At 46.2% G+C, this 11,076-nt stretch overlaps 1 protein-coding gene across 1 annotated transcript in view; it reads right to left on the bottom strand.

Annotated features, from left to right (window-relative positions):
* The window catches only part of shc1 (SHC (Src homology 2 domain containing) transforming protein 1), a 12,643-nt gene extending 2,561 nt beyond the window's left edge, over positions 1-10,082 (bottom strand). The window contains exons 1-8 of the mRNA XM_048260066.1: positions 6,558-10,082; positions 5,693-5,763; positions 4,392-4,461; positions 3,339-3,458; positions 2,369-2,422; positions 1,920-1,971; positions 1,310-1,436; positions 872-1,031 (exon numbers count right to left, since the gene is read on the bottom strand). Of these exons, the coding sequence (XP_048116023.1) occupies positions 872-1,031; positions 1,310-1,436; positions 1,920-1,971; positions 2,369-2,422; positions 3,339-3,458; positions 4,392-4,461; positions 5,693-5,763; positions 6,558-7,130 (1,227 nt within the window). The 5' untranslated portion in view covers positions 7,131-10,082. The remainder of the gene's footprint in view (positions 1-871; positions 1,032-1,309; positions 1,437-1,919; positions 1,972-2,368; positions 2,423-3,338; positions 3,459-4,391; positions 4,462-5,692; positions 5,764-6,557) is intronic.
* Between the last annotated feature and the right edge of the window lie 994 nt (positions 10,083-11,076).

The following is an 11,076-nucleotide window of genomic DNA, read 5'->3' as shown; positions in this document are numbered from 1 at the left end:
CTTCATGTTTAATTTGCATAGTCAAAGCAGTTTGTTAAATCAGTCGCATGAAATAAGGACACTACAGACAATTCAACTGTTAAAGTTCATTTTCAAAGTATGTGACTGCTATGTGGAAATTGAAATGCTTTGATGTTTTGCATTAGGTCTGGTATAGAGCATGTTACACTGGAGAAAACATTAACATGCGTTAGTCACAGGTTGTAGTAAGCTAATGATTAAAGTTAAGCTAACCGTGTGCTTCTAACTTAGCCACAAAAGGCTGATACCTTCTGCACATAAATCATGGCAGGGGAAAGAAAAAACATTTTAATATGACAAACAAATGGTTTGGTTTGTTCTGACAAGCAGTGAGTCAGGCCTATGCAGTGGCTGAGTTGAGGGAGGGCTGTAAATGCCTGTCACCTACGGCAAAAAAATAACCAGCGGTTTCAAAAAATCAGACCGGAACCCCGGTTTACAATCGTATGTCGTAGAGATGACAAGGCCTAACCCAGCAACATAAATTCAATCGTTAGAAAAAAAAACAGTATCGTCTGTCTCTCACCAGAGTGGCCCCAGTGGTCTGTGTGTGTGTGTCTCACCGGCATGGCCCCAGTGCTCTGTGTGTCTGTGTGTGTGTGTGTGTGTGTGTGTGTGTGTGTGTGTGTGTGTCCAGCATGGCCCCAGTGCTCTGTTTTTGTGTGTCTGTGTCTGTATTTGTCTCTCACCTGCGTGGCCCCAGTTCTCTGTGTGTGTGTGTGTGTGTGTATATCTCACAGGCGTGGCCCCAGTGCTCTGTCTGTGTGTGCGTGCATGTGTGTGTGTGTGTGTGTCTGTGTGTGTGTGTGTGTCTGTGTGTGTGTGGGTGTGTGTGTGTGGTGTGTCTCACCAGCGTTGCCCCTGTGCTGTGTCCCGGTCGGGTGCGCATGTCCACCAAGCCCCCAGGGGGCGGCTGTTTCCCAGGGAAGTTGTTATAGTATGGAACCTCAGGGGCAGGAGCCACCTCTTCATCCTCCTCTTCCCACGCTGAACCGTCAAATGGAGCCATCCTACACACATACACACAATTAATTTGTAACAATAAAAAAATCCACTATGGATGCACAGGCTCTCATGCACACACGCACGCACACACAGTGCACAGTTTCACAGTTCAAAGAGTATTTGATGAATACACAGGTACACATGACCTGACTAATGTACTACATGTGGTAACCCACACACATGCAGCAGGTACACATGACCAGAGACATGTGCTAACCCACACACACGCAGCAGGCAACCACCAACACACAAATCCAGCACTCAGCACACAGTCGTGACTTACCGGTCATGTGGCGTGACCAGTTTGGGCGGGTTCTTCAGGTACTGCTTGAAGCGCAGCTCGAAGGCCTGGCCAATGGTGCTGATGACCTCCTGAGCCAGACCCTCTGAGCACTCCAGGATGTGACACGCTAGCACACAGGAAATGGATTGCATCAAACCAGCCCTTTCAGCTTTTTTTAGTCTGTTTTGACATGACGTCAGCTTTTTACACTGAAACAGCACATGCTGGAGTTTCATGAAACTTGACAAACATCTTTTTTCTATTTTCAGATAACTTAATATAGGCAGCAGAGAACTTCACAATTTTCCTTTGGTAAACCCTTAACATGGCTATTTTCAGATAACTTAATATAGGCAGCAGAGAACTTCCTTTGGTAAACCCTTAACATGGCTTTCAGTGAAGAGCAGTGACGATAATAAGACTAGACAGGCTACTGTGTTTCTAAAACGATCTATGTCTATTGTGATGAAGATGCTACTGTTGTTAGCATCCAACAGACACCTCCCTTGAATAGATAGATAGATACTTTATTGATCCCCAGGGGAAATTCAAGTGTCACTTTAATGCGAGTCAGCTGGATGATGTATGAGGCTGTGATTAAAACACTTACCCCGTTGGTTGACAGGGTCTTTAGCTACGTAGGCTACATATTCTGCTGTATCCTGCAAAGGCAGAGAGAGAGAGAGAGAGAGAGAGAGAGAGAGAGAGAGAGGGGAGAGAGGGAGAGAGAGAACATGAAGAAGAGAGAAGATAAAGAAATATAGTAAAAAAAGGATAACATTTGAGAGAGATCAAAAATAAGAAAAAAAAGGACAATATAAAAGGAAAAAATTTTCGTTCAAGGTGCTTTTGCTGTGGAGAGGCAGAAGACAGACAAGGAGAGGGGGGATAGAAAGGGATTTATAAGAACTCAGCAAAATCACCTGAGGACGAGTGAAGATGACATTACAGGGAGAGATGGCAGAGAAAAGAAAGGAAAAAATAACACTCGAAAGAGAGGGACAGAGAGAAAGCTTAGAGTGAAAGAGAAAAAAAAAGCAATCTAGAGATGGAACTCACTGGATCTCCTCCAGAAGCAAAGGATATTGACTGCATGTGATGGTTGGCGATAATCTGTAGAGGGACAGGGAGATGATGAGACAGAGAGAGAGACATGAGAAGACATTATGATGACGAGGGCAGTGGGAGAAATGCCAAGAGGATGAATGGACATATGGATAAACATGGCAAGCAGAATACAGGAGGGGGACAAGGAGAGAGAGAGAGAGAGAGAGAGAGAGAGAGAGGAGAGAGCGAGAGGGAGAGGGAAGAGAGAGAATGGTACATAAAAAGATGGAGTGAGACTGGAGTCGATCCAGTCACACTGCTCTGACATTTGAAACAAAGCAAATACTTCCAAAGCCATGGAGAAGCAACCATGCACTTATCGGAGAATGGTAATGCATGGTAATAACATTAAACATGGCGTCAGACAAGTAAAGGACAAAAGGCCATACTCAACTAAAAATGGCACGGGCAGTTACATAATTACAAAACGCACAGGTGACGAAAACAGCTAAATTAGGTAAAACGGTTGTTGGTAATGAAATGACACCAAAATAAACGTGTTCAAAGATGACCAAAATAAGATTAAGATTAAGAAGACAATCCCACACCTACCCCCACCCCCACACCTACCCCCACACTTAATCCCACATCTACCCCCACACCTACCCCCACATCTACCCCCACACCTCGTATCCTTCCCTCCATGCACACGGTGCTTATGCAGCTCTCTATCTAATACCACCATCTGTGTCTGCCTGTGTTTCTGTCGCTCTGTCAATGTCAAATACCACCATCTGTCTGTCTGTCTGTCAATGTCAAATACCACCATCTGTCTGTCTATCTGTCCATTTCTCTATGTGAGTTAATCCATCTCTGCTATATAGACATGCATCTTAGAAGCAATATCCCCATCACAACCTTACCTGTACGGTGCGGTGTGTATAAGTGTGAGACTCTGTGTGTGTGTGTGAGACTTGCTCACCTGTTTGCAGTCAGCTGCCAGTAGGTTGAGGCTGCTTGTGGAGACAGTGAGGCTGATTGTCATTCCTGCAAACTGCAGGTTGCTCTTGCCCAAGATGGAGGACAAACATCGCGTGGTGGGCTACAGAGAGAAACAAAGCCAAGGCAACACAACACCTTACTTGGGATGAGAGAGCCAGAATAAAGAGGACTATCAGCTGTGATGCTAACTGGTTGAAGCTAAGCTGCCAGAATAAAGAGGAGGACTATCAGCTGTGACGCTAACAGGTTGAAGCTAAGCTACTAGAATAAAGAGGAGGACTGTATCAGCTGTGGTGCTAACTGGTTGAAGCTAAGCTGCCAGAATAAAGAGGACTATCAGCTGTGACGCTAACTGGTTGAAGCTAAGCTACTAGAATAGAGGGAGGACTGTAAAGTCAAAGTCAAAGTCAGCTTTATTGTCAATTTCTTCACATGTTCCAGACATACAAAGAGATCGAAATTACGTTTCTCACTATCCCACGGTGAAGACAAGACATATTTTACCAATTTTGGTCCACAGACAAACATAACATTCAAGTAAACAAAAAAAAGTAAGTAAATAAGTAAATAAGAGGCACATATAATAATGAAAAAATAAGAGCAGCAAAATTTGGAATTGTGCATAGACAGTCAATAAAATACTAGTGCAAAGTCAGGCCAATAAAAGGCTTGGGTAGTTCTGTTTGACCTAAGTAATCAGCTGTGATACTAACTGGTTGAAGCTAAGCTGCTAGAATAAACAGGAGGACTATCAGCTGTGACGCTAACTGGTTGAAGCTAAGCTACTAGAATAGAGGGAGGACTGCATCAGCTGTGATGCTAACTGGTTGAAGCTAAGCTGCCAGAATAAAGAGGAGGACTATCAGCTGTGATGCTAACTGGTTGAAGCTAAGCTGCTAGAATAAAGAGGGGGACTGTCAGCTGTGACGCTGCTAACAGGTTGAAGCTAAGCTGCTAGAATAAAGAGGAGGACTAGAAGCTGTGATGCTAACTGGTTGAAGCTAAGCTGCTAGAATAAAGAGGGGGACTGTACCTGTACCTTTCTCCTCCTCTGAGCTCCTTTGGCACCTGGTACGGCTTCACACACCACAGATATTGCCTCCCTGAAAAACACACACACATTATAGTCTTGTCTTAGATAAATGTTAAATAAATATGAGGGCTGACAAACTGGTTTAATCTGGTGTAAGGAACAAATGAGACACACACACAGAGAGACACACACACACACAAACGGTATGTGAAATATAATCAGATGGTCTGATTGGTGTTTCCATCATGCTAGCTTTCAGCGATTCCCCAATTTCACACTCCACAGCTACAGATCTGATCAAGTGCAAAGGTACACAGGAGAACCCCCGGAGAACCCCCCCCAAACACACACACAGACAAAAACACACACAATCTCTGGAAGAGAGGAGAAAAACAGCCTTGACAAAGAAGAATGAAAACCACAGAGTCCAGAGCTTCTATAAAAAGAATCTGAACAACCAGAACTGGCTGTGGGAGGGAGGAAGTATCTCTCTCTCTCTCTCTCTCTCTCTCTCTCTCTCTCCTATACAAAGACATAAAGGTTGTTATTAAGTTGATTAAATGTTATTGTGTTTTAATCTTGCCCAACACTTTGTCCCTCAATGGCACCACCTATGCTAGCCATTACAGCAGCTACATAATCACACACACACACAAACACACACACACACACACACACACACACACACACAGCTCCCCCTCGCTCTAACAGGAAGTGAAGAAAGCTAACAAGAGAGAAAGAGAAAAATGGATTAAGAGAACCGCTTTAAGTGACCAATTCACTGAGATAGGGATATATGCCTAGCAGAAAATGGATTAAGAAGAGAGAGAGATATATATATAGGATATTTTTTAGAGAGACCCTATAGATAGACTGTGGATAGGGAGATATATATAGGAGAGAGAAGGAGATAAAGAGAGAAAGAGAAAGGGATGGAGAGAAAGAGAGAAAGAGAGAAAGAGAGAAAGAGAGAGAGAGAGAGAGAGAGAGAGGAGAGAGAGAGAGAGAGAGGAAGGATTGAGGGAGGGAGAGAGAGATGAATATTTGATGTCAGGGATGAGGTGGTCAGAGCCAAGATGAAAGGAGAAACATGCATGTGTGGATGTGATGTACACTATGTATTGGAACAGTATGCGTAACAACTACACATATGCACCATCTATTGCATGTATTTATACACTAGATTAATACCTCAGGTATTGTGTCTCCGAATATTGCTTTGAATATGGGTATGTTGTTGGTTTGTGTGTGTGTGTGTGTGTGTGTGTGTGTGTGTGTGTGTGTGTACACACTGGTCTTACCTGGTGACCTGAGTTCTGGTGGTAAAGTCAAGAGCTCTCATAGACTGCAGCACTTCCACACAGCCCATATACTGCAAGAAACAACAGGAAGTGACATCCAATCAGCACAGGCAACTTCCTGTTGCAGTGCAACCATTAAAGCCAACACAGGAACAGAGATGAAGAGAGGAAGGGAGAGAGAGAGAGAGAGAGAGAGAATAAGAGAGAGAAAGAGGGGGGGTCAAGGTGCCATCTGGACCTGGTCCACTCATTATGACAATGTACCGGATTAGGACAGGAAAGCACTGACCACAGAGAGTGCCTCTATTTCCATACTTTGTGGAAAATAGATCTCAAGCTGCATGATCATTGTCTAGCATTAGTCTTTCATTTTTAGACTAATAACCAGTCAGAATAACGGCTGTCATTAGCCTTTCTGATAAAGCTGGGTTGAATGGAACAACAGTAAGAGCGTAGGAAAGAATTAATCCTCATATTCAATCAAACCTGCTCCAAATAAGTATGAGGAGGCCATCTTGCTAGAGAACATCAGGTGTTGTGAAAAAGGGCTCAAATGTCAAAAGGCTAAAATTAAACTGTGTTATCTACAGTATAAGGTGGAAAGTGGAGAGAGAGAGTTACACAGAAGACACATTAAAACATGCAGACATCAGTGTGGAAGTGCTTTCATACCTTATCCAATGTGTGTGTGTGTGTGTGTGTGTGTGTGGGGGGGGGGGGGGGGCATTTGTTGTTGTGGACTGTGTCCAATATTAATTGTGTGAAATTAGTGGTTTGAGCATGTCTGATATTTGTAATAAAGGTGATTGTGTAAGCTTGTGTTTATACAAGTGTGTGTGTGTGAGAGAAGCAGAGAGATGGTTACCCTGACTGTGTAGGAGACGCCGGTGGAGCTGACCACGTTGTCGGCGTGCAGCCAGCCACGCTGCGGCTTGTTGACGAAGGATCCGTGGCGCGTCCATTCGTCGCCCCCCAGCTGACCACCCTCCACGCGCACGCGACGCGACGCTCCACCCAGCCGGTTCATGTCCTGCGGAGAGTGGGCCGTTAGCAGGGGCAGCGCCGGGAGAGGAGCCAGGGGGGCCAGGGGGAGATCCGACACCACCACCGCCGGCTCCCCCCCTCCTCCACCCTCGGCCGCCTGGGCCTCCCCGGAGCCCGGCCTGCTGGAGCCCCGGAGGCCAGGGAGCAGGCCAGCCGAGACGCCCAGGCGCAGGGCCCCCATCCTGGGGAAGAAGGAGCAGAGCGTGGTGGGGCTGCTCTCGGCTGGGGGCAGGATGGGGGTGAGGGAGGAGGACGAGAGCGAGGGGGGGATACATGGAGGCGTGAGCGGGGTCAGGGGGGCCGAGGGCGGACACGAGGGGGGGTTGCTCTCGTCCGTCGAGCTCAGGGACTCGCTCCGGAAGGGGCTGTACTTGGTATTGGGGACCAGCTCCATGGACAGTGAACCTGACTGCTGTCTGAGAGCTGAGATGGAGTTTTGTTTAAATGCTATTCGATCAGTCTCCTGAAAGTCTCTTGGTCTGAACGGCACAAACAGCCTTTCTTCTCACTAAGTGTCCTGCAAGCCTCTCGGAACATTGATGTCTTCAGCATCATCAACAACGGGTTTTTTAAACAGTTTGTGCCCAAGTCAGTGTAGAGAGAAAAAGAAAACAAAAGATTATCAAACAAAAGAACACGCAGGCCACGAAGAGACAGTGAAGGACAGAGCCACAGAGAGGTACAAAAAGAGAGAGAATAACAAAGAAGTGCAAACTCAGACTACTGAAGTAGTTATGGGAAGAGAAGAAGGCAGAGCCTGCATAGTAATACAACTACAGCACCACTTCCACTGATGATTGTCTGTCAGGGAAAAAAAACCTCAACATGTATGCATTCACTATTCACTGTGTGTGTGTGTGTGTGTGTGCGCATGTATGTATGTGTGTGTGTGTGTGTGTATATGGGTATACTCTAGTGGTTCCTGTCGGACAGCATCCCATAAAAAAGCCTATTAGTCACAGAGAGCCAGGGAGAGGAGCCATGCACTGAACAGACGATCAATACAGCAAGAGAGAATGAAGAGAGAGAATGAAGAGAGAGAGAGAGAGAGAGAAGAGAGATAAGGATAAGGATAAGGATAAGAGCTAAGACTCAACTAAATGTATCTGAGAGCTTACAGCAGCACACAAGAGCTCATTCTGGAAGAGGACCTCAGAACAGACTCACAGTAGTACCGCGCAGCTGAACTGTTCTCGGGATTTAAAAGCTGCAGCGGGTCACTGTGGCTCCACACCAACCGCGACAGTCCAGTGCCCAGCAGCTCGGTCTGACTCACTCACACGATAGGACCGGCGCTCTCAAAGTCCACTTTCATCCCTCTCAAGTTCTCTATGACGCAGCATCAATCCACCGACACACGCTGCTGCAAGACATGGCACACACGAACACATGCGAAACAGCCCACACACTCAATAGTGAGCCGAGAGTTTTGACCGCTCAAACAACGCTCTAGATCTCGCAACTTCCTGTCTGTCTCTCCTCTCCCTACCTCCTAGCCCACACACGCCTCCTCGGTCAGTCTCCTCTCCCTACCTCCTAGCCCACACACGCCTCCTCTGTCAGTCTCCTCTCCCTACCTCCTAGCCCACACACGCCTCCTCGGTCAGTCCCTCTCCCTCTTCCTCCAGACAGACTGCTGTCCACTGCCCAGTGCACGCTGCCTGTCTCTTCCTCGCTCCTCCTCCTCGTCCTGCCGGCGTTTCCAGATCACCTCCGGCTGCGTCTCGCCCCCTCCCTCCTCCTCCCCTCTCGGCGCTCCCCTCCCCTCCCTTGCGCTCCTGGAAGCCGTCGCGGAGCTGCCACACGATGCACTTCTCCAGACGCCGGCGCGCCTCCTCCTCCCTGGCCAGCTGGCGTTGGCGCTCCTTCTCCCTCTCCAGCACCTCCTCGCGCTTCTTCCACACGATCTCGTGCTCACCCTCACCCACACCCACGCCTACGCCCCCTCCCTCTTCTACCTTGCCGTTCTCCAGACCTGCTCCTTTTCTTTTTTCTTTTTTTTTTTCTTGTTTTTATAAAAAGGACTTTATCGCTCACTTGCGCTCACAGTAGCTCAAGCCATTTTCCCGAAACCAAATGTAATTCTCCAGTGTACAGATGAAAGAGCTAAAGAATATATATAGCTAAATAAATGCAAACACTGATAAATACATCACAGTTTAAAAAAGAAGGCTGGTTAAGAGTAGAAGAAAGGAGTAAACCTAAGTTCACCCTCTCTCTTGTGTCTAGTTAGTGCTCCATACAGTCTCTATGGCTGTGAGGATTATGGCTGTGCAGCTCAGGTTAAACTTGGTTGAATGCGGTGTCGTTCCGTGAACAACAACTAACCCAAGTAAACTAACCCAAGTAAACGAAAAGGACTTCACGGTGGATTTGAACTAGAGCACCAAAAAAAAACTACCAACGCGCAACGCTCAAACAGACCAACCTATCTCTCTGGGTTTAAGTGCGGAAACTTGAGAATATGATCTAATTTGAGTAAGACCAATGCTTGTGTGTGTTTCTGAGAGAGAGACACACACACACAGAGATGGAAAGATAGAGAGACAGGAGACAGGGATGGGGTGGAATCACCGGCTGTCCTGAGCAATGATGATGATGCTCCACAGGGCTGTTGTTTCCAAAGCTAATGAAACCTGATTGGCCCAATTTGTAGTCCCTTCCCAGGGATCCCTGAAGCGTGGACTGGTTAGGCGCGACTGAGATTAATCACACCCTTGTTGACGGTAACACTTCACCCGTCTCCTTCAGACGCCCCAAACAAGCGTGCGCACACACACACACACACACACACACACACACAATATCTCCCACCTAGATACCTGAGAATGAATCTAGTCAGGACCTATATGAACGTCATACAAATGAACACATGCCTGTCTCATAAGACAAATTCTGCCCTATACGGCATCCCACGAAAAACACCTCGACAGGCAAACATCAACTTTAATATGAGCTGTTGTCTGTCGTGTGTGTGTGGTGCACAAAACAGTCGAAGCGCATCGGACGTGTCTAACCCAGTGTTCAGGGGCAGAAAATGACCAATGGGGAAAATAAATCACAGGGACTTTTCTTTTTAAAAATGTTTTTCAGACTCCTGCTATGAAACGAGTCCAATGGGTCAAATGCCACAGCAGGCAGAGACTGATGCTTGAGACCGTCTTAATGTCACCATCTACTTCTTTTAAAGCTTGAATGGACTGTATAGTATTAGACAGCTGAAGGATACAAAGGTCATCGCTCAAATTTGACTATGCAGCAGAGGGTGCGTGTCCCCCCCCCACACGGATACTCCTCCTGATGGACTGAGCTTGAGTGGCAGGATGCTTAAGTCATCAGGACTGCATCACCCCCCCCCCCCACACACACACACACACACCAGCACTGTGACCGTGCTGGGTGACTAAGCAGTCTGTGACCGATTCAAATCAACAATGAGGTCTCAAACAATGAGGTCTCAAACAATGAGGTCTCAAACAATGAGGTCTCAAACAATGAGGTCTCAAACAAAGACATTCATACCAGAGAGCAAATAATCATTTGTGTATCTTGTATATAAAGTAAAAGTAAAGTGACTGGTATTTAGCCAACGCTTTTATCCAAAGCTACACATATACACGGGGAATAGCATTACAAAAGGGACTGTGATATGATCAGTGAAGATATTATTAAATGCCTCAAAGTGGATTCAGACACTAATGGTCTTTCACTGAGAGTTTAAAACAGCATAGCTGCTTATGCACCTTCTGCTTTGTGTCTGTGTGTGCACACAAAAGAAATTGCATCCCATTTCAACAGAAATGGTGGAATTGAAAAAGGGTGCGTGGAACAGGGGTTGAAACAATCTACACTACAGACGCTAACGCAAGATGGTACCTATGATGACAAAACTTGTCTCTGAGATTAAAGAGCACAGGGGAGAGAAACAAACAAACAAACATACAAACACATCTGGCATAACTCAAGAAAACCTCAATTAATGAAGGAAAAAAAAAAAAAACTATAAACAGTGCTGTGGGGGTCATGTGTCCTGTGCCCCTAAAAAACAGTTGTTTTCAAAGAAATTTTGACTAAGCTTGTCAAAGTTCTTGAGCTACAGACAGAACTGTCACAAGCACTCCAGTTGTTAATGCAATGTGGGTTTAAATGCCAGGTCTTTAAAGTATCAGAGGTAATGATTGAGAGTAAGTGTCCTGATGCTAAGAAAAGTAAACTATTATCTGCCTATCTGAACCAGTTAACAGCAGACACCGGACGGTAGGCTACACCAGACAGTGTCAGTGCAGGTCACCTACATAGACTTTGTTCTGTGACGAGCACCAGTTCACACACCAACGTTC

This window comes from Alosa alosa, chromosome 13 (assembly GCF_017589495.1).
Source record: "Alosa alosa isolate M-15738 ecotype Scorff River chromosome 13, AALO_Geno_1.1, whole genome shotgun sequence".
NCBI lineage: Eukaryota > Metazoa > Chordata > Actinopteri > Clupeiformes > Clupeidae > Alosa > Alosa alosa.
This window is presented reverse-complemented; position numbering and strand designations above follow the sequence as displayed.